General features: G+C 42.7%; 1 protein-coding gene and 1 pseudogene across 7 annotated transcripts in view; one reads left to right on the forward strand and one right to left on the reverse strand.

The window, feature by feature from the left end:
- The first annotated feature begins 6,760 nt into the window (after nucleotides 1-6,760).
- Nucleotides 6,761-23,172, forward strand: part of LOC100462595 (protein C-mannosyl-transferase DPY19L1) — a 118,286-nt gene continuing 101,874 nt past the window's right edge. For 6 of the 7 annotated variants that reach the window (XR_008526949.2, XR_008526950.2, XR_010140848.1 and 3 more), the window contains exon 1: nucleotides 6,769-7,150. Coding sequence is in view for 3 of the 7 variants with exons in the window: in XM_063726024.1 (XP_063582094.1) it covers nucleotides 6,853-7,150 (298 nt within the window). In the remaining 4 variants the exon portion in view is untranslated. Of the gene's footprint in view, nucleotides 7,151-23,172 lie in introns of all 7 variants that reach the window. The other variant, XM_024249607.2, reaches the window with a different exon arrangement.
- LOC100462233 (zinc finger protein 737-like) lies at nucleotides 17,456-19,592 on the reverse strand (annotated as a pseudogene).

Here is a 23,172-nt window from a genome sequence, read left to right on the forward strand (position 1 = left end):
GTTAGCCATGTCGACAGATTTGGAAGTGTTGAATGGTTTTCAAAACAAGGAATGACAGGATTCAATTTGCACATTGGAAACAGCTCTCTGGAAGATTGATGGGCAGCAAGAGAAGATGCAAAGAGGCCAGTTAGGAGCTGCTGCTGAAGGCCATGGGAAAAATGACTGTGGATCATGGCACTGAGGGTGGAAAGCAATGAATTGATTTGAGGACCATTAATGAGACAGAATCAGCAGGATGACTGCCTGGATAAAGGAATAGGGGGAATGGTAGGGCCACTTGCTGTAGTAAGGAGACTGGAGGAAAGGCAGGCTTGGGCTTTGGGGTTTGAGGTGACTAAAAGACACCCCAATACAAGGAGGAGCCCCTCTTCTGGACACAGCCAACCTCTCTTCCAGAGGATGGTGCTCCCTCTACTAACTAGCTGCTTGGTCATCTCTCCACTCTTCTGGCTGCCTTTCTACAGCCTTAAGCATGCCCAAGTGACATGGCTGTTAACTTCATTAGAACTCTCCACTAAACCAGCATCTCCCCAAGGCAACCACTAGATGTCTCTCCTTCCTTCATGCATAGACATCCTTGGCAGAGTCCCTCATACTTGCTACCTCTGCTTCCTCAGAGGCTTCTAGGAGCCCTTGTGCTTTCCTCAGAAGGATTTTCCAGTCTCACTCAAGTTCACAGAAGTCTGGCATCTTCATCTAATACTGCACAGAACTGCTCTCACCAAGATGGTTAAAGATCTCCATGTTTCTGGTTCACAGGACATGCCAGTCATTATCATGTCAGCTGACCACTTCCTTCCTTTGGTTTCTCTGACCCACATGCTCCTGGGTTTTGTGGTCTCTCTGGCTGCTCTTTTCCAGTCTCCCTTACAGATACCTCTTGTTCACAAACATCGATGTCCTCTAGAGTTCAAAAACTAGGCTCTTTTTACTTCACACATATCCCTTGTGCAATCTCATTATTGTCTTTTTTTGAAGATTTGCAAACCTGTGTCTACAGGCCAGCTCTCCTCAGCCTCAGACCCATATGCCCACCTGCCCGTTCAGTGTTTACACTGGGGTAAGAAGTAGAATCTTCGGTGAGTCTGAGGGTATGTGGCAGCTCCTTCTGGTGGTGTCAAGTTTCTCCATTGAGTAGGAGGCAAGGCCATGTTTAGGGGTGTGGGAGTTGGTGACAGGGTAGAAGGTTTAAGAGACTAGTGGACATTTGCTGTATCTTCTTGGGAGAATGGAACTAGGAGAATGTAGAAGGCAGTATGTAGGATCCAGATGCTAATGGAAACTATGAATCCATAGGGTCCCTGCCTTGTAAGTTGTGGGATTTCTCCAGCACTCCAGTAAATAGCATGGGTATGGATCCAAAGTTGGATAGTAACATTCTGCCACGTGGATGAGACAGAAGGACCAAGCAAGGAAAGATCCTGGCAGAGGGAGTTGCAGTGACAGGCCCTGGGATGAAGATAGAATACCAAACAGACTTGGAGGCAGTAGAGGACTGGATGTTTGAATTTTAAAATGCAGAGGCAAAGCCAGATTGGGGTGATGATATGGTACAAGGTGAGACCATAAGTGTTGGTCAATGACATGAAGTGGGAGTGCAGGTCCCTGGAGATGAGGATGTCAACGGGCTGAGAGGCTCAGTGTTGAAGTCATTCCTAGCACTGGTAGGAGCTGGAAGGACTGGGGCCAATGCTGGTGAAGTCAAGGGGGAGCTGACGGGCAGTCTGCACAAGACATTAGGGACAAAGAGCGGAGATAAAAAGGAGCTCAGAGGAGCTTTCCAGGGGGGAGAAAGAAGGCTTGGGGAGGGAGGGAGTAGAGCTGTGGGAGAATGAACCTGTCATAGGAGAAGGGTCTTCTGGGAAGGGGTGGAAGCTACAAAGAAGAGCTGAGTGTATCAGAACAGATCGCTGACCCCAGGAAGCATAAGGCAAGGTTGAGCAGAGGGAACAGCTTAGGAGTGAGAGAATACATTGTGTGATACATCCAGGTTCCCACCCTAGATAATGGAGGTAGGAGATCGACCATACAATGTCCAACTGAATTGGTCCCGAATCTTCCTGTGTCTGGGGGCAGGTGAGAGGAAGGTTCAGGCCTCTGAAAAGGAGTCAACAGAAGCAAGCTGGAGGAAAGCAAGTTCTGGCCCAAAGAGGAGGCCAGAGGTAGAATTTTTGCCTCCCAGTATTCCTAAAGCCACTTTCATAGTAGGGGGAACTAAGTACCCTTGGGGTAGAAGCCTGCTCTGGCCCAGTTAGATTTGGGGAACTCTGAAAGCCAGGCTTCAGATTAGGGTACTCTAGGCATTTCATGTTCCACTCATTAGTTACCTCATTCATTCACTCTTTAATCCATTCACTTATTCCTAAAACGTACATTAGTTGTTTCTTCCCTTCCTTCCTCATCTGAAGAGGCTTAAAGTGTTCATATTAGCACCGACTGTGTGCCAGGCACTGAGCAAGGGTTTTTAGAAATATATAGCTCCCTGATTATAATTCCTTTGCCATGTTCCCTTCTATTAAAACAAAATCTAGCCTTCCAGCATGGCCTAGACCAAATTTCACCTGTTCCCTGAAAACTAAATCATGTTGGCCATCATCTCTTCCCTTTGGAAATCTGAATCACATATTTCGCTATATATTTTTTTCTAGCTTACGCTGCCTGTCCAATGAAACTGTAAGCCCTTGGGGATATATGTATATGAATTTCAAATGTCTCTAATATCTACTAAAGACATAGTAAGCCCTCAACAACAGGAATTACATTCTAAAGAGGCAGGCCTCTCTGCAACAGAGTGGTTCTTGATGATGCACTATAACTAGATCTAATAATGAACTCTGAGTTTCTCAGGAACACTCATTGGAGCATGAACAGTTTAAATTACAAGGTCAGCTCCAGGAAAGACAGAAGATAAAATGTGAAGAGCAATAGAGTAGCAATTTACATTTGTTCTTACCAGACTAAAATGATACATTATAATATAGTGTCAAGTTAATGCTGGAGCTTTGGAAAGTAGAATGTTACAGACATATTTTGTTGCACCCATTTTAGGTTTCCAAGAAGAGTGCTGGAATTAGGCAGGTTCCTCTCTTGGAATGAGCAACTGCTTAGCGAGCCAAATATCAGATTCTAGAACTTGACCCTAGGACACTTTTCCAATACAGTGATCAAGTGACCTAGTTCAAGGAAATGACAAATAAATGTCATGGATTTCTCATTCAGCTGTCACTCTATGGGTAGGAGAGCAAGTAGGAGGAAAAGGGGAATATTTAGAAGTTCTAAATGGGGCCTTTAAAATGCCAATGTGGAGACATAAGAAAACTGGTTCCCAACATAGTCTTCCCTTGACCAAATTTACTTTTTTCATTGCCCATCTGACAATGTTTCCCTGATTCCTATACCTTATTATCACTAAGCTTTATTTCTCCACATCTTGTTTTTTTCTATAATTTTATGTTCTTGCTTTTTATTTTATGCTCATTTCCTCCTTATAATCTCCTCTGTCTCCATCCCCAAAGTTTAAAAGATATGTCTTTTTAATTAAACATTTTTATTTCAATGCCCAAAGTGTAGCTTGTAGTGAGAAAAAGATTCGGCTTGCACTCCAGGGGCCAGGGCAGCAATTCTTTATAAGTGGTTGCTCTTTCAGGTTCCTGTCCTTAAAAATCTGTCTGCCCTGACCCAGTATTTCTATAGCATCACGCAGGAAGTACCTTTCTGGTGCATCTGGAACGCCCAGAAAAAAAGCACATTAAAGCTGGTAATTTTAATGCTTAATTTCATTATAATCTTAGATGCATTCATAGATCATCCATGTACAAAATGTTTTTTTAACATGCAGCTTTCAGTTTGCCAGAGGTTTTTTGTTTTTTAGCATCCACTGCTATGGGTGGCAGGCACTGGTCTACAGATACAGATAGAAATTAACTGCATTCGCATTCCCTGCTCTTGTGGATCTCGTCGTACTAAGGATAAAATGAAATCTGGCATATAATCTTCCATGACTGTTCTGGTTTCCGTTCCTCCACCCTTCCTGTGTGAAATACCTCCCTTTTGGGAGGGGGCACAAGGAGTTGCCTACTATTTTATCCAGGCCTAAGGACCCATGAGATGGGCAACATTTGTAAAGCATCTGTGGAAAGCAGGAAACCATTCAGGCACATCAACTGCCCAGAGAGCTGAGAAGCTTGAAGCCCAGCAGGCCTGGCTCAAAGATCACGTGGCTGTTCTTGCTCTCTCGCTCAGGGTAGCATTCTCCCCTTGCTATACCCCAACTTGGAATGTCAACCTCAGGTTCTGGGAGGACAGGAGTTTGCCACTCTCCTTAAACGTCATCCACTACTTTGAGCACTTATTGAGCAACTACCAACATCCAGACAATTTGAACATTCACTGAGCAACTGCTTGGATATATGTAATTGTTAGATGCTTTACATACATTGTCTTATTTTTTACAAACCGGTGAACTAGATGTTTTTGTTGCCCCCATTTTAAGAATGAAGAAATCCAGACTCAAAGAGGTATAATACCTTGGTCAAGGCTGGTATGGGTCAATGTAGTGGCTGCAACCTGGATCTAAATTGACCATGTTTAAGAAAAAAACAAACAAACAAAACAAAAAAACCAAAAAACGAATAACTCACACTGCCCCTCTCTGGGATTCTCCGCATGGTTGCCAAGCCGAGAAGGGGAACTGACAACCACTTGCGGAACTGCATTCATTCACTCAATTACTCATTCAACAAGTGTTTTCCTGGTACAAATGGTACCAGCTTAAGGGAGGCAGTTCCTGAATTCAGGGCCTATCACATAAAGTAGACACATAGCAATCTAATAATTGAAATGTTGAACCTCTTTTTCCATGCGTCTTTTTAATCATTAAAAAAAAATCCATCAAGTTAATTGTATTTTTTTTTTTTTTGATATGGAGTCTCGCTCTGTCGCCCAGGCTGGAGTGCAGTGGCGTATCTCCGCTCACTGCAATCTCTGCCTCCCGGGTTCAGGCGATTCTTCTGCCTCAGCCCCCCGAGTAGCTGGGACTACAGGCGCCTGCTACCACGCCTGGCTAATTTTTGTATTTTTAGTAGAAACAGAGGTTCACCATCTTGGCCAGGCTGGTCTTGAACTCCTGGCCTCGTGATCTGCCCGCCTCGGCCTCCCAGAGTGTTGGGATTACAGGCGTAAGCCACGGCGCCCGGCCAGTTATTCGTATTATCTTTAATAGGCATTGAATTAGCTTTCTCTTAACTGAATAAATTCAACATTAATCCCAGAGGTAGCACTGGGTTCAGCTGACACAATGTTTCAGAATCCAAGCCTTCTGCATCCTACTTTCAACCATTATTTTTTAAACCAGTGTATAAAAATAGTTGTTCTTTGCTCCACTAAAGACATTGGAAAATCCAAATTCATAAACTAGACAGGGTATGAGTGGGTATTAATTAGCATGGCAAACACCCTCCCTTTACAAAATAATCCACTGTCTCTTAAAAAGGCTAACAGTGAACAAATTAATAAAGAAATCACTGGGCAAAGAAACATAAAGAGCGAGAAAGCCACGTGAAGTCCCTGAAATACAATAGAGATAAGCAGAACGATGGGCCTTGATTTACAACATTGGGACTTAAAGACAACTTTTTGGAACAAGCCCACTGAGCACGGCCAGGAAAGGAACTTCCCAGTTGTAATCCATGCGGTTGTAAGACTTTGTGCAAAGAATGCAGGAGTGGAGGGAGAATTGGGATCTACCTGGGTTTCTAAATTTTCCCGGGTTTAATTTACTCGTGCATTCTGCTATGTAAAAGAAAACATATTTTCGACTAAAATCTCCTATCTTATCAACGCAAAGTTTTCCTGCTTTCTATTAAGCATCAAGATTACAGCAAGTGTAACAAACTGAATGTACTTAGTGATAATCTTTCCTGCTCCAGCCAAACCATCCTATCACCTTCAGCCTGGCTCCTACCCTGGTCTTCAGTTTACACTTGTGCCTCGTCCCTTATCAGCTCCCCATGAGATTCCTGGCTGCTATTTTAATACTCTGTTACTATTTTAAATCGGGTCGCGCCCGTTCTTCTTGTCGGTGAGTGAGGGGCTGCGCTCCAAGTTGCGCGACCACACTGTGGGGAGTAAACGGAGACGGTGACTTGATCGCCACCCGCGCGCTTCACAGCCGCGGGGCCGACCAGGCGCCCAGGGCGCACGCACAGCGCCCCTAAGTGGCCGCTCCGGGTGCCTTCTCCCTGCCCCGCCGCGTCTCGCCTGCGCTGGCTCCACGCGCAGCCTTCATAGGCTCCGAAACTTGAATCAGCGCCCTGATCCCGAGAGGGCTCTTCATTCGGCCCCATCATTCCCACAATGGAAGGGCGGCCGCCTCGGGAAGGCTGTCCGCCCCCGCGTCCTCGCACCGGCCGAGCCCCGCGCGGGCGCCGAGGAGGCGTGGGTAGCCAGGCGCCAGAGGGGTCGGGCCCCGCCTGCGCCGGAAGTCCGCGCGTGCGCGCTGGCCGGTCTGGAGCGCGCGTCCGGCGCAGAGGGGCGGCGTGGGCGGGGCCGCGGCCGCTCGCAGGGTGTCCCCGCCCCCGCCCCCCGGCGTTCCGCGGTCGCCGTGACAACCGGAGCGGCGGCAACGGCGGCGGGCTCGCAAGTCCGGCGCCGCCTCCCGGCGGTACTGCCAGGCAGGCAGCAGCCGCCCGGCCTCCGCGATCTCCCCGCCTCCCGGCCCGCGGGGAGGGACGGGCCCGCCCTCCGCCCGCCCGCCCGCTGGGGAGTGAGCTGCGCCCAGCCGCCCAGCCAGCCCGCCGTTCTCCGGCCGCCGTCCGGGCGCGCGCAGCGAGCGGGCGCGACTATGCCAAGATGGTCCTGCAGGCGCGGAACAAGCACCGGGAGGCGGCTCCCAAGCCGCCCCAGCCGCCCCGCGCCTCACAGTCGCCGCTGAGGGGGGCGTCGGACGTCGGCGCCGGGGAGCCCGGGCCCGAGCGCGCGCCCCTGTCCCCGGGGCGCAAGGGCGCCGCGGGCAGGAAGGGGCCCCGCGCCGAGCCCGCCGCGCCGCCCGCCGGGGGCGGCCTTGGGGGGCGCCTGGCTGCCCGGCTGCGCTGGGCGCTGGGCCTGCGGCGCGCGGGGCGCGGCCGGACCTGGACCACGCTCCTGTTAGGTGAGCAGCCCGAACGCGGGCGCCGCCGGGACGCGGAACTTTGAGGCGCGGGCCCCCTCCCCTCCCCTTCCTTCCCCTCTCCTCCCGCTTCCGCCGCGCCGAGCCCCGGCGGCCGGACCAGCCAGTTTGCAGCCCTCTCTGACTTTTTCTCTGGGACGTTCTTACCTTCTGCTGCCCCCAACTTCCTAGCTCAGCTCTCCTCGCACGCTTCCCACCCGCGCTCTGCCTGGGCTTTAAAAGAATGGCCCGGGGATCAACAGCTGCCCGGCCTGGCCGCGGGCGGCAGGTCTGCGCTAACGAGACTTGGGCGCTGCTGATTGGTACGACTGGCCGCCTTCCCGTTATCTCGGCCTCTGACCGCCAGGATGGTTTGCTTTGGCTTGGAAACGATTCCGTGGAGCTCAAAGCAAACGCACGTTCCATGTCCTAGAGAGTTGCTTAAACTTATAATTAAATTTTAGCGTACTTTTTTCTTCCTGGCCGCAAACGCCGCCGGTGGCACTTTATTTGTGATTCCCCTCGACACGTCACTTTCTAGGTTGTGTTGTGTTTGGGGCGCCCGAGCCTTAATCCTCCCTGCTGGCCTGGGAACCTTTGGTGAGGAGGGCTCTCCTCTGCTCCCTCTGCCATGCACCAAATGGATGATGTGTAATGATGTGCTGGAAAAAAAAAAACGAAGTTGAAGCATTCGTATGTTTCGGACTGACTTCAGGTTTCCTTTGTTTCCTGGTTGACATTTCGATAAGGCAAGTTATAGCAGTTTGGATAACAGGCCTAATTTTTCTAAGTCAACTAGTGAAATGCTGTTACATTGCTTTTTCTATATGCCTCAGTGGGCTTTTGGCTACTGAACTATTTAATTACTGTTGATTTATCCCTTAGTATATTTTCAGATTCCCTTGGTGACTCAAAGTTCCCTTAGCCAGGAGTTGGGGTCCAGTATAAGTCAAGGAATAGGACACAGCAACTTGGCTTCCCCTGAGATCACAGCCACCACTAAAAGCCACTCAGTCATAAAAAACCAGTCATCTCTGTGTGTATGTTTTAATGGGCTCAAGAAGGTTGTTCTTAGGGTACTTTTTTTTCCCCCGTTGCTGATTCAAGCCTAGAAAAACCAAGTTTGTTTTTCTTTGTTTGTTTGTTTGTTTCCAGCACATTCCCCCCCCCCCCCTTTTTTTTTTCCTCAGTAGCAAGCTTGAAAAGCTGGCTAGTATGCAGGTTAGAAAAGCTCACCTTGGGGAGGCAGCACGATACAGTGGATGAGGAAGAGCCTTCAGATCTAGTACACAGCGGTTCAGTTTGGTTTAAGTTTCAGGTTCCTTTGTGAGTCTTTCGTTCTCTGCTAGTGGGGGTTATCACATGGCGAATTTACTCCACAGGGATCCACAGGGATCTGTTAAGGATCATAACTAAAAGGTGTGAGTGATACATGGGAAGATACTTTGTGTTTAGAGCACTTGACACATTGTAGTTGTAATAAAAGAAAATGTGTGATGATGATTTGAGATCTGATGACAGAATGGAGTTGCATTTTTATTGAATGACTAATATAAACATTAACCACTTTGTAGTAAAATATAGAATGGCATTGCTTCTTCAGGGATGTTACAATAACAAATCTTAGAATAATGATATTTATTGCTATTTTCTACATATTTTCTTTTTTGATTGCGTTTCCTTTGAATTTTCTTTGGGTGGATGCATGACTTATATTTGGATGACTTATCTTTGGATTTAGTAATGCCCATACCTAAATACAGTTTTGTATTAATGTAACAGTATAGCACGTTGCTTGACTTGTCCCTTTGAGCATTGAAAGGAGGTACAGTGAATGTGGTGGATTGTATTTTTGGGTGTACCCTGGACCATGGCCATCAGATGTATGGAAGTTGGATGAACAGACCCAGGTCTAGAGACTTTCTGTCCTTGTTAACTCTCTGCATGAGGCCCCAGGGCACCTTGAGAGATGATTCTGCTGAGTGATTGGACCTGGGTTGCTTCTTTCTCTGGCTCTGTACCCTCATAAACTGATGTCAGACCTATTTCTTCCCCATGATTATGCCCTGCCACAGCGTCAAAAAACCACTCAGATCCTTCAGAGAGGAGCAGAGTTTAGACATTTTTGAAAGCTGCCTTATTTCCTGTTTTCTTCCCCCCTCCCAGAATGAATGAGACTTGAGCTGACATTATACAGTGTTTCAGTGTGGGACTTTAAAATAGCTGTTTGGTTTTCCACATTGCATTGCATATTCTTTTGTTCATCAAGAGTTCATTTGTAACTGATGAAAAAAAGAACAATAATAACGACTAAATATTAAGCTAGACAGAAATGGATTCATTTCTATTTAGAAAGTAATTTTGTAACTTGAAGCTCCGTGACAGAAACACACATTTTCAAGAGTTAGAAACTGACTGGGGCTTTCCTCCATAGGTTCTAATCACTGATGAGGAACTCACTGCCTTCCAACATGGTCTTTCCACCGTTGGGCAGGGTTAAGCGTGGTTGAAAAGTCTCTTTTCATAAATATATGTTTTTCTTATTTTGGGGCATTATTTGCTACTTATTTAGTGGTAATATTTGTAAAGAGGGGTTCTTGACGTGTTTATTTTTAGAAGTTTCAACCTGATAGCTTCCTCATGCAGAGGCGGCTGTGACATAGGAAGAACCTTGGCAATGTTTCCCAAACTTTTTTGACCACAGCCAACATTGTAACAATACATTTTGTATTAAACCTGTTCACACTTCCACAATGCAACTCAGTACATATATGCATAAGTCTATATGTCTGTTGATCTATTTATGTATGCCAGTGCTCCGTCAGGAAACAATTGTAGTAGTAAAAGATAGACCCATTAGACATGCAAACAAAGCATGTCTGTGGTGAAAGACTAACATGAGATACGATATACAAAACAATAAAAAAAGAACCTGAGTATGGAAAAAGTGGATGATAAAAACTACCTTTTCCCCCCTTTGCATTAGTCCTGTTTGACTCATTCCCATTACCCACCTGGTTCCTGTGGTCAATGGCAAGGGTACACCTGCTATAACCTGGTTCCTTATTGACAAGGCTTTGCAACTTCAGCGTTGTGGCATTTTGGGTGGGATAATTTTTTTGTTGTGGGGGCTTTCCTGTGCACTGCAGGATTTTAGCAGCATCCTTGGCCTCCACCTACTACATGCCACTGGCATCTCCCCAGTAGTGACAATGAAAATGTCTCCAGATTTTGGCCATTGTACCCTGGGAGGCAAAATTGTGTCATTTGGGACCACAGCTTTTATTCTCTACAGCTTACGAGAACCTTGAAGCCCATATGGTAGGAAACACTTGCGACTTCTTAGAGGCAGAAGTGGTCAGAAACTGGGTGGAGGCAGAGAGTTGAATCTAGCTGTTGGGGACTAGATGGGGGGAGCAATGTGGTGTGGTAGAAGCAGCATAGCCATTTCAACACTGGCCTGCATTTGAATCCTGTTTCTGCATTCAAGCTGTTCTACACTCCTTTAATATTTCTTACCCTTAAAATGGGGATAATAAATGCTTTGTCTGATTATGGTAAAGAATAAATGAGATAATACATGTAAAATAGCACAGTAAGTTCATTCATAGTCAGTCATACCATATCATTGAGCGTCTACTAAGCCAGATGCTAATTGGTGGGGCTAAAATGTAGAATGAGACTCTTGTCACCTCTACCTTCATGGAACTTACATTCTGGAAGGGGGGATGGTAAATAAATGAAAATAATTGCACATTGTGAATGAGTGCACTGCAGGAAAGAAACAAGCTGAGATAGAAAAAAAAAGGAAATACCTACTTTAAGTAGGGTCAGGAAAGGTCTCTGGGGAGGTAGCCTTAAAGCTGAGACCGATAGAAAGAAAAGATGTCAGCTGAACAGAAGAAGAGAGAGTATTGTGAATAGCATGCGCTACAGGTAGGACAGAGCTTAGCATGTTGAAAGAAGAGAGGGTGGAGGTGCATCAAAGTGAGATGGGCATGGGCCAGATCTTGAAAAGGAGCTTGGGTTTTATTCTCAGTGCAACAGGAAGCCATTGAGGAATGCTGAACAGGAGGAGAGTGACATGATTAAATTTTTACTTTGAGAAATCTGCTCTTGGGAAGATGGGTGGTTGCACTACAAGGACAAAAGCAGAGAGACCCATGAGGAGGCTGTTCAGGGACCTGGCAAGAGGGTTGCTGGCCTAGATGAAGGCAGTGGCTGTGGAGATGGAGAGAAATTGGTCAATTTGAGTTGTATTTTGGAGGTGAAAATGATAGGACTTATGAATTGGGCTTGGATTGAGGGAAAGGAAAGAGTTATGAATACTTTGTACATTTTTGGCTTCTCTAATTGGGTAAATAATGCTGGCGTTCACCAAGATAGTGAAGACTGAAGACTAGGGGTATGGATGAGGGAATGGGTTTGAAGGAAAAGGTCAAGAATTTCATCTTGGACATGTTAGTTTTGGGACATTTGTGAGATGTCCAAGTAGAAATGCCAATCAGTGGTGGGATATGAGAGAAAAGGTCTGAGTGGAGACATACTACAGGGAGTCATCAGCAAATAGGTGGTTTTCACATTAATGGTAATTGAATTAGTATTCCCATTGAACTTCTATTTCCATACTTATGGGAACAATAGCATCTTATACTGATAGGGGGCTTACTCTTTGCCAGGCTTTATTCTGAGTGCTTTAGATGAACTAATTTAACTGTTAACTCAGTCCTCACCATGACACTATGATTACTGTGCTTGTTTTACCACGTGGGGGGAATCTGAGGCACAAAGATATTAAGTAACTTGTCCAAGGTCACCCCTAGAATGTAGAAGGGCCAGGATTTGACCCAGGCAATGTGTTTCCTAAGTTCATGCTCTTAACTAGTATGCTATATTTCATCTCCTCTAGGGGGACAGTACAGCAAAAGAAATGAAGCCCTAGAGTCCAATTCTGAGAAACCCTAACATTTTGTGCTCAATAAATGTTAGTTTTCTTGTTTCTTCCTTCTCCAGGAAAAAGAAGGAAAAGAGGGTCATACTTAGAGATACAGGAACAAGGAGAAAGAGCATATTAGGGGTGGCATAAGGGCCAAGAAAAGCTAAGGAAGCATGAGGCACAGGGACGCAGGCCATCTTGGTGTGCTTGCTTTCAAACAGACACATAGACCCAATTGAGCACCAGCTGTGAGAGTGTGTTTATATTAATTCATAGAGGTTATGCCAATGGGAATTTGGGATTTTAAAGAATTTCTTTAATGTTTACAGCCATTTTTTTTTCTTTCTAAAATAGACTTCTGGCTAACTCTAAAGAATGTTTATAATCACCTAAACATATTTTATTATTAACAGATACAGTTAGAAGTTTTCTGAATATGTGATGCTCATTAGCATCCAAATAACAAATTAGATGAGTTTAGTTTATATAAATATAAGCATATGTTATCTATTTGTGATTGATTTTTGGCCAATAATATGGCATCAATACTGAAAGCACATACAGTTTTATTTATGTACATATGGGTATTTGGATGTCGCTAATATTTGAACAGTGGCTGTTATGCATTGTAAATACTTATCCTATTAGGCTGTATTAATTTCTCTTAATGAGTGTGTTAGGTATATTAATGTTTCTTAAAGTTCATGCTAATGAGGCACAGTTGTTCCTTAGTATCCCTGAGGGATTGGTTCAAGGACCTCCCTCCGATATCAAAATCTGCAGATTCTCAAGTCCCTGATATAAAATGGCATAGTATTAGCCTATAACATATACACATACTCCTGGATACTTTAAATCATGCCTAGATTACTTAGAATACCTAATAGAATGTAAATGTTACTTATATATTTGTTATACTGTATTGTTTAGGGAATAATATCTGCATGTGTTCAGTACAGATGGATTTTTTTTCCGCCTACTATTTTCAATCTGAGGTTGGTTGAATCTGCAGATGTGGAATTGACAGATATGGAGGACTGACTAAATCTACATTGTCATAGAGACTGTAAACCTGTGTACATACTTCCAAATGGGGTAGCTTTAGGCTTTATTATTCATATGTTTAATCCTGAATTCCTGTTTTGCTAGTTCTTTTGCCATCAGCGTGTACTTTAGCCAAACCATTGGGACATTACTCTTCCAGGGGAAGAGGCTGCTAGTTTTATTTAGTTACTGTTAGAACTGTTTAGTTATAATGGTGACTAGTCATCAAAGCTAGTAAAAATTACGTCTATATCTGGGTCCAGATGTTGTTTAATCTCATAAAGGGCAGTCTTATGTCATAGGGAAGATCAGTTCTCCATGGAGGACCTTTCATAATTCAATCAAGAATCATTGAATATAAATACATTTAAAAAGCGGAATAATTTATTTTCAGAATACATAAATCTACAACTATTGTAGCATGATTTTGTGCTTTAATACTGCTTTCTATTTTCTCTGCATTCTCACTATTATTTTTTTCCTGAGAGCTCTTAATAGCTGTTTGTGTTTTTCTGGCATCTTTCTCCATATTTGTAGCTGATTGTCAGGTATGTTTTTCAGCACGATCACTATCACATAAAGAGTGTTTGGATGGCATTTTGTAATTTTAACTTTATTAAAGCAGCAATTGTTAACATAATAGCGTAGCTGTCACCAAGGCCACTTACAGAAGTTCTAGTGTGGTTTATTGTACTGATCATGAAAACGTGTGATTTTATCTACTAGTTTACAGTAGCGCTAATTGTAAACACAGTTTATAAGTCACTTGACCAGTTACTTTTGAAAACTTGTTACCTAGACAAATTATTAGTTTAGGGAGATTGTTGTAATTGAGAAGAGTGAGGCTTTATTCATATTTTTAATACTAAAATTTGCCCAAAGTACTACTACTCTGCCCTTAGGGCAAATACCTTTCCTATTTCCTAACAGTAATCACTACTTTTTATAATATAGCTTTTCAGTGTTGGAGTTGTCAACAGCAGAATCTTTTTCTGCGGGTTTTCATATTAATCATAAAGTTCTTATGTAATTGTTTTCCGCTAAGTTTAAAAAGTTGTTGTTGTTTTTTGAAAATGAGACCTTATTTCTCACTCTTTTCTCATCTTTCATATCCATGGGAATGTTATAAAAATGTAGAAATTAAAGGTTACCTCTTTGAATTTTCTTGGTGAGAAAACTAAAGTAGGGCCAGGTGAATGGCCCAATGTAATTATTGAGTTCAGCAGGTGAAGTTTGGGATTGAAGTTGAGGTCTCTTGGCTTTGTTAATTACATCCGTGTAAAATTGTAGGTTTCAGATCTAAAGTCTAAGGCATCTGTCAAAGGCACATTAGTGGGAAGTTGACCTCATGTGTCCCAAGACCCTAGAGCTCTTTTAGCAAGATCACTGCTTTACTGGCTTCTGGTTATTTGGGGGAATCGCTCTTTTATATCTTTATGGTCAACCTGTCAGTCTGCGGGCCTTTTTTATATATGATTATTTTTGAAAACTATTTAATCTGAATTTTTTTGTGTTGGTTGGTTTGGCAATGATATAACAACACAGTAAAATAGTAAAAAACTGTCACAGTTTTCTTAGTCACTTAAAAGACAAGCAAGATTTGTGATACCCAAGGGAAGCTTACAATTTGAGGGGAATGCATATCTTACCATTGGAAAGGGTTATCAGTTAATGAACTTGTTATGTCTCTTGCTGAATATGGTGGGCCAGGATGTGTTTTGTAGGTGTGTGTGGTTCTCTTTTTACTCTAGTGGAGAGATGCAGATTCTACACTTTTTCCATTAGGTTTACTAAAGTTTTACAGCTTCCCTATGCATGCTCAGAAGCAGATCATATTATCTTGGTTGTGTATTTTATCTAGCCATTTGTTCTTAAAACAATAAAATGCACTTTTTTAATAAGGAGAAAGTTACTTTATGAAAATTACTAATGTAGATTACTGTTTGATTTTGAAATGTTTGTGTCAGAGTCATTTGAATCAGAGCAACTCCATTTCGAATGGAGGCTGGGTAAAATAAGGCTGGGACCTACCAGGCTGCATTACCAGAAGGTTAGGCATCCAAGTCACAGGATAAGATGGGAGGTCAGCAAAAGGTACAGGTCACAAAGACCCTGCTGATAAAACAGCACGCGGTAAAGAAGCCAGCCAAAACCCACCAAAACCAAGATGGCGACGAAAGTGACCTCTGTCATCCTCACTGCTCATTATACACTAACTGTAATACATTAGCATGCTAAAAGACACTCCCACCAGTGCCATGACAGTTTACAAATGCCATGGCAATGTCAGGAAGTTAGGATATATGGTCTAAAAAGGGGAGGAACCCTCAGTTCCAGGAATTGTCCACCCCTTTTCCAGAAAACTCATGAATAATCCACCCCTTGTTTAGCATATAATCAAAAAATAACTATAAGTATGAGAATACTGTAAGTATCCTTAGTCCAGCAGCCCAAACTGCTTTGCCTATGGAGTAGCCATTCTTAATTCCTTTACTGAATGAACTTGCTTTGGACTTGCCCCGAATTCTTTCTTGCGCAAGATCTAAGAACTCTGTCTTGGAGTCTGGATCAGGACCCTTTTCTGGTAACATTTGTATTCATATTATGTGAGGATAAGACTTTTAAGGGAAATTCGAATTTATTGTCTTCAAAACACTTATGTTAAGTAGTTGTTGTATTAAGTATTGCCTAATTTAATATCTGTACATATATACATATTTAAAATATGTGAACATTTACTTAGTGTATTTCTCTGTTTAGAAGCCTAATTATATTCCGCTTTGGGATGGTGATATATACTTTCCATGCTCTCCTGTTTTCATATACTGTATTCACTTTAAAATAAACCGTTTTGTCCTTGATGCTCTTGTGATTTCTAAGGCATTCCTCCTGTGTGCTAGTGCATCCTCTTCGTTGAATGTGCTTAACATCTTCGAGCCTGAGCTTGGAGTCAGAGAAACCCAGCTCTCTTCCAGGCCTTGCTGTATCCCAGTCATGTGCCCCTGAGCCTCATGGGAAAATAAGACCCATATCTGCCTCAAAGGCACCCCTGGATCATTTTTGCTTAATATGTGAAAGGGCTCTCTAAACTGTAACTGACAAACAGATGTTAGACATTTTCATTTTAATTAAGCTTTCTAATTTTTTCTTAACTGTTGGAAAGCACAGTTTTGCTTAATGCAAAATATATGGAGGAGATCTGATTAACTAAAGTTGTCCTTAAAACCATCATCATGTAGACCCCTGATTTCTCGATCTTACTAGGGGCAGTAGTTTCTTCAAATCATGACTGAATTTTATTTTTATTTATTTATTTTTTGAGACGGAATTTTACTCTTGTTGCCCAGGCTGGAGTGCAATGGCGCAATTTTGGCTCACTGCAACCTCCGCCTCCCAAGTTCAAGCGATTCTCCTGCCTCAGCCTCCCAAGTGGCTGGAATTACAGACATGTGCCACCATGCCCGACTAATTTTGTATTTTTTTTTTTTTAATAGAGTCGGGGTTTCGCCATGTTGGCCAGGGATGGTTTCGAACCCCTGACCTCAGGTGATCCGCCTCGGCCTCCCAAAGTGCTGGGATTACAGGCGCGAGCCATGGAGCCCGGCCTTCATGACTGAATTTTAAAAGCAATCTTGCTTCTCACTTTGAAACTCAATATCTCTATTAATAGAGTACATTCCTTCTTTTCCAATTCAAAATAGATTTCTTTCCCTATTCAAAATAGAAAACAAATTAAAACTGCCAAACCTACCAAGGCTTTGTACTTCAGGGAGCAGGAAAATCAAAATGAAAACAAAATTCTCAGAAAATAGCTGTGCAGTCCACCTGGGAGAGTACAAAGCCCAGCGTGTTAGTGATAACAGCTGTAGGTAGCTACTCAAGGTCGTTAAGTGCTAGGGATGGAGACAACCAAAGAAAAAACCCTCTTTTATTTATTTTTTATTTTTTTATTTTTTTGAGACAGGGTTTTGCTCTTGTTGCCCAGGCTGGAGTGCAATGACGCAATCTCGGCTCACTGTAACCTCCACCTCCTGGATTCAAGCGATTCTTTTGCCTCAGCTTCCTGAGGATTGAGCAACTGGGATTACAGGTGCTTGCCACCACGCCCAGCTAATTTTTTTGTATTTTTAGTAGAGATGGGGTTTCATCATGTTGGCCAGGCTGTCTTGAACTCCTGACCTCAGGTATCCACCTGCCTCGGCCTCCCGAAGTGCTGGGATTACAGGCATGAGCCACCATGCCCGGCCAACCCTTCACTTTTATACTTGGTGAAAATGAGACTCTGAGAGGCTGAATAACTTGAAAGTCATCTAAAACCTAGGGAATAGTTCTTCTTTTTTTTTTTGAATCACAAGCCAGAACATTTTATTTTAATAAATTCAACACAAGTGTACTTTCAACGTAATTACAATGCTTCCAAAAATCTACTCCTTTTAAAGTTACATACAAATCATTTATCTGAAAACTGTAGTAGTTAATTAGTTTTTATATTCAACACTCTGATTTAGTGTAATGTCTGAAGTGTTAGTGCCTTAGTTATTCTAGTGTAAAATCTTTGATATTTATACACAAACAATTTTGAATTAATTTTTTTTATATTTACTGCATCTGCAAAATTATATTTTAGTATAAACTCTCTGGTGTTTTCTAAGCTGGAGTTTCTGAAAAATAAAATAAGTGAAACTCTATCTCTACTAAAAATACAAAAATTAGCTGGGCATGTTGGAAGACACCTGTAATCCCAGCTACTCAGGAAGCTGAGGCAGGAGAATGGCTTGAACCCAGGGGGTGGTGGTTACAGTGAGCTGAGATCATGGCATTGTACTCCAGCTTGGGTGACAAGCATGAACTTCATCTCAGAAAGAAAAAATAATTGAAAACTTGTTATAGGCTTTGCCACATTCTTCAAACTTTTAGGATTTTTGTCCAGTGGGAATTATGTGTAAGAAGGGTTCAAAACTTCCTAAAAGCTTTGTCACATTCTTTATATTTGTAGGGTTTATGTTACATATGAACTCTCACATTTAGTAAAAGTTGATAGCTGGTTAAAAACTTTCCCACATTCATCAAACTTATAATGTTTCTCTCCAATATGAATTATCTTATGTCTAGTAAGGGTAGAGGAGTGTGTAAAGGCTTTGACATGCTTTCTTATTTGTGGGGTCTCTCTCCCACCTGACTTATCTCATGTCTACTAAGGTTTGAGGATGAAATAAAGGCTTTGCCACATTTGTCACACTTGTATGGTTTCCCTCCAATACAAATTTTCTTATGTGGAAAAGGGGTTGCAGGATGGTTAAAAGCTTTGTCACATTCATCACATTTATAGGGTTTCTCTCCAGTATGAATTACCTTATGTGTAGTAAGCATAGACAGGCACTTAAGGCCTTTCCCACATTCTTCATATTTGTAGGGTTTCTCTCCAGTATGGATTATTTTATGTCTAGTAAGGTTTGAGAACCAACTGAAGGCTTTCCACATTCTTCACATTTTTAGGGTTTCTCTCCAGTATGAATTATCTTATGCTTAGTAAAGGGAAAGAAGTGCTTAAACACTTTGCCACATTCTTCACATTTCTAGGGTTTCTCTCCAGTATGAATTACCTTATGTGTAGTAAGGATAGAGGAGCACTTAAAGGCCTTGCCACATTCTTCACATTTGAAGGGTTGCTCTCCAGTGTGAATTCCCTTATGCATAGTAAGGGAAGAGCAGAACTTAAAGGCTTTGCCACATTCTTCACATTTGTAGGGTTTCTCTCCAGTATGAATTTTCTTATGTGTAGTAAGGGTTGAGGACTGGTTAAAAGCTTTGCCATGTTCTATATATTTGAAAGGTTTTTTTCTAGTATCTCTTATCTTATGTCTGTTTGAATTTGAAAATTTATGAAAGACTTTCACATATTTATCACATTGAAATATTTTGCTTTGAGTAGTTGTCAAATATTGATAAAGTCCATTATAACCTCTTTTGTACAGCATACACTCATCCACACTTTCACAGCCTTTTTTAAACTGTAAATTGTCATGTCCACATTTTTCATATCTTCTCAGTATCACTTTTTGGAAAGAATCTTTTATGTTCTGCTCTGGCCAAAGGTCTTGGGCAAAATGAGAACGCATAACTGAGGGATTGGCTACCATCTCATGTCTCCTCACAGTAAAAGGTCTTTTTTTTTGCTCCAGATGAGTGATGAGGTCTGCCTTTGAGACAACAATACCAAGGAAGACCAGGTTTCTGTAGTTCTCTAACATCACATCCCTAAATAAATTCCACTGGGCGGTGTCCAGGCAATGCCACTCCTCCAGAGAGAATTCTATGGCCACATCTCTAAATAGCAATGGCCCCATTTTTGGCTTCAAGGGGGTCCCGGCATCTTAGTTGTGGATCTCCCAATACCTGCAGGTCACAGGGCCACACAGGCTGGGCCTCTAGAAGCAGAGGACACAGAGCAGTGGAGACGAGATCTGGAAGTCCAGGAATAGTTCTTCTTAAGAATGACTTTCTTACCAGGGAAGTAAAAGAATTTGAGTTCTTTCCCTTTCTTAATCATTATTTTCAGCTATCACATTTTGCCAACCTCTCCCTCAGCCTATCTTTTGAATTTACTAATATATTTCCCTTTTCCTTATAAAGCCCATTTCATCACTAGTCTCCAGGTCATCTTACTCCTGGATTGTTACTATATTCTTCTCATTGGACCTTCTGACATAATGACACTGCTTCTCAAAGTTTGGACTGTATAAAGTCACCCAGGGATGTGTTAAAAATGTAGATATCCAAGCCCCAAGTGAGATCTATTGAATCAGGATCTCTGAGAGTGGGGGCCCAGAAGTGCAGTCTTAACAAGCTCCTCCTAGGTCGGTTTTCTTACCTTGGTTGCACAATCACCAGCCCCCATGCCAGACATAGTAATGTGGAAAGCTCCCAGGTGATTCCAGTGTGCTGTCAGTGTTGAGACACTGCTCTTTAAAGTGTCTATGAATCACCTCAGGTATCTTGTTAAAATGTGGATTGGGAATCAGGAGGTCTGGAATGGGACCTGAGACTCTGCATTTCCAGCTACTCCCAGGTGATACAATTACTACTGGTTTCCAGGACACTGGGAGTAGCAAGAAGCTGATTCTCACATTACATTTTGTGAAGAACTACCTAGATTGTGCCCCAGTCATTCTCTGTACCAATGATAATCAACCTTGACTGTATGTCAGAAGCACTTGTGAATATATATAAAAAAAAATCCTGGAGTTCAGATTTAGGGGCCCTGGATTTATACTCAGACACCTCTTATCTTTAGTGCCACTGATGATTCTAATGCAGTACCAGAGTTTGGACCACTGTGGCTCTCTATTGCTGCATTATGATGTTGTCTCTGAAACTTGCTTGGTTTCTCTGTTGACCAAGGTCAGTGCTTCTCAACCTTCCACATAATGGCATGCAAAGAAAATGGTAATATTTGTGTGGCACAGTGGGGTAAATAGATGGTATCTTCAAAACCAGGAGGTTACTGGCCCCAGGGACTCTGGCTTTCTTATTCTTGGCACTTCCAGGCCTACTAGCTGGAAAAATCTGGCTCTTGCTGTTCTTGGAGTGCTGAAATCCTGATGTACTGTGTATATAATGAGTGGACCTTCAGTAAATATTAGACATTATTATCATAATTACTCATATTCTATATCATCAGTATAAGTGGTGGGAATTCTTTTATCCAAGTCCAATATCTGGCTGTATTGTATTTGTCTTTTCTGGCTGTTTGCCATAAATCCACACCTAAGTTATATCCATGTCTTGAGGCTGCTCCTCCCACCACCACCCCCCATCTTCTTAACCATCTTAGTAAACCATGCTCTAAGGTCATTACTGATCTGCCTTCTCAGGTTTCTTATAGTTCTTAGACTTTATGCCATCTGCTTGAGTGCTTAATGTGTTCTGTTATTATTTTATGTACCTAAATCTTATCTCTCAAAGATTTTATCTTTAAGGGCAAAGATGTTGGCTAATGTTTCTTTAATGTACTTGGTTCCTAGGAAAATGTGTTGTGCATCTAATAGGCATTTAGATACTTGTTGGCTTTGAAGCTACACAAAGCAATCCACACAAAAATCTAGGCACTAGAAGGAGGAAGAAGCTGAGCTTGTGGGATCTGTGACTGCTTTCTCTTTCTCAAGCTGGATCCTAAAGAATGTCTTTTCATTTGTTCACTATACAGAAACTGGGCTTTGATTCCAGGTACTTTAATTGTATTGTATATATAAAAATAGATATTTACCTTCATGTAATGGGAATGCTTCAAATAATTTGGATTGTTGAGAAAGTATCTTTATGTGTTAAGGTTTTTGTTTAATTGAGTGCATTCTATAATTTATCTTATATGGTTGTAGTTAATAGTAATTTAACCGTTTAACTCAGCGAAGTGCCAGGCATGATACTAGGTAGTGTAAAGATGAATTACACACAGACTCAGCCTTGAGGCTGTTGCATTCTAGCCGAGGAAACTGGTATGTGTGTAACTAGCTATTTAGGTGCTGTAATAGTAGTATTATAGCTAGGATAGCTGGACAAGCAATACAAAATGCCACATTTGAATTCTTTTGATTTTGAAGGACAAATTACAGATTTTTAAGGCAGGAAGAAAGGCACAGAATCATTAAAGCACTTGCGGTTTTAGGGGATTGTTGCCCGGTGCATCTAGAATGAAGGGTGTGTAGTGAGATTGACTGGAAATAGGCCAGTGTGGGCTACATGTTGTGTGTAATGGGAAGTCATGGGGCTTTTCAAGCAAGGGGATGTGATGCTTAGAGGTGTATGTTTCGAAATTGACTTCACCCCCTAGGATGGATTGTACTTATGGGGCAGGGAAACCAATAATGATGACTTCAGCTTCCAGAAAGAAACTTTAAAACTCAAAACGAACCCTTGTAACAGTGAGAAATGGCTAGTAATGTTAGGAAGGGATTGGAAATAGAACTTGTCAAGCTTGATTTGAAAACTTTATCCAGATAGATTTAAGGAATGTCCTTAACTTCTTTTTATGTCATTTTGTCACTTGAGGGTTAGTAATGCCAAGTCTTTAGCATGCTTTAGGTACAGATGAACCTCAATTTAGGAGTAGGTTGAATTTTTAAGTTTTCACTTACTCAACATGATAATGCGTATCATTTTGGACTTAGAATACATTTCTTCGGCCGGGTGCGGTGGCTCACTCCTGTCATCCCAGCACTTTGGGAGGCTGAGGCAGGCGGATCACAAGGCCAGGAGATCGATACCATCCTGGTTAGCACGGTGAAACCCCGTCTCTACTAAAAAAATACAAAAAATTAGCCAGGCGTGGTGGCAGATGCCTGCAGTCCCAGCTACTCAGGAGGCTGAGGCAGGAGAATGGCATGAACCCGGGAGGCGGAGCTTGCACTGAGCTGAGATCGAGCCACTGTACTCCAGCCTGGGTGACAGAGCAAGACTCCATCTCAAAAAAAAAGAAAAGAAAAGAAAAAGAATATATTTCTTCATATAAATATTGTTACAAGACAAGGTCATTAAATGCCCAGCATAGGGAAGGAGGCAGCTCTGTCACGGTGGAAGGAGCTTAAGCTGGGAATTAGGACACCTGGGTTCAGCCATCTCTAGCCACTTACAGCTATGTGCCTTGGAGGGAATTGCCTCTTAGAAGCCCACTCTTTCATTTGTAAAATGCTGATAAATACTCACAAGGTTATTGTGAAAGTCAAGTTTGTGAAGGTGCTTTATGAATTTTAAGGCAAATACTATTTATGAAGTACATGTGTAAGAGGAAAAAAAAGTAATTCTTTTAACTTCTGGATGGGAACGTTGATTTGTGGTCAGGAACACACCTCGGTGGCTGCAGTTGTGGGAGAGCAGCCTGCAGGTTACAGAGAGGCACGTGGAGAAGCCCACCCTGGCCTCACGGCGCCCTCGCACCTTGGGGAGGAGAAAGAGAAAGGACAGTGAGTCTCAAACTTTAGCTTGCCTTAGACTCAACTGGGGAATCTTAAAATTACAGATCCCAGCATTCGTACTTCCCAGTGACCCT

This window comes from Pongo abelii, chromosome 6 (assembly GCF_028885655.2).
Source record: "Pongo abelii isolate AG06213 chromosome 6, NHGRI_mPonAbe1-v2.0_pri, whole genome shotgun sequence".
Lineage (NCBI taxonomy): Eukaryota > Metazoa > Chordata > Mammalia > Primates > Hominidae > Pongo > Pongo abelii.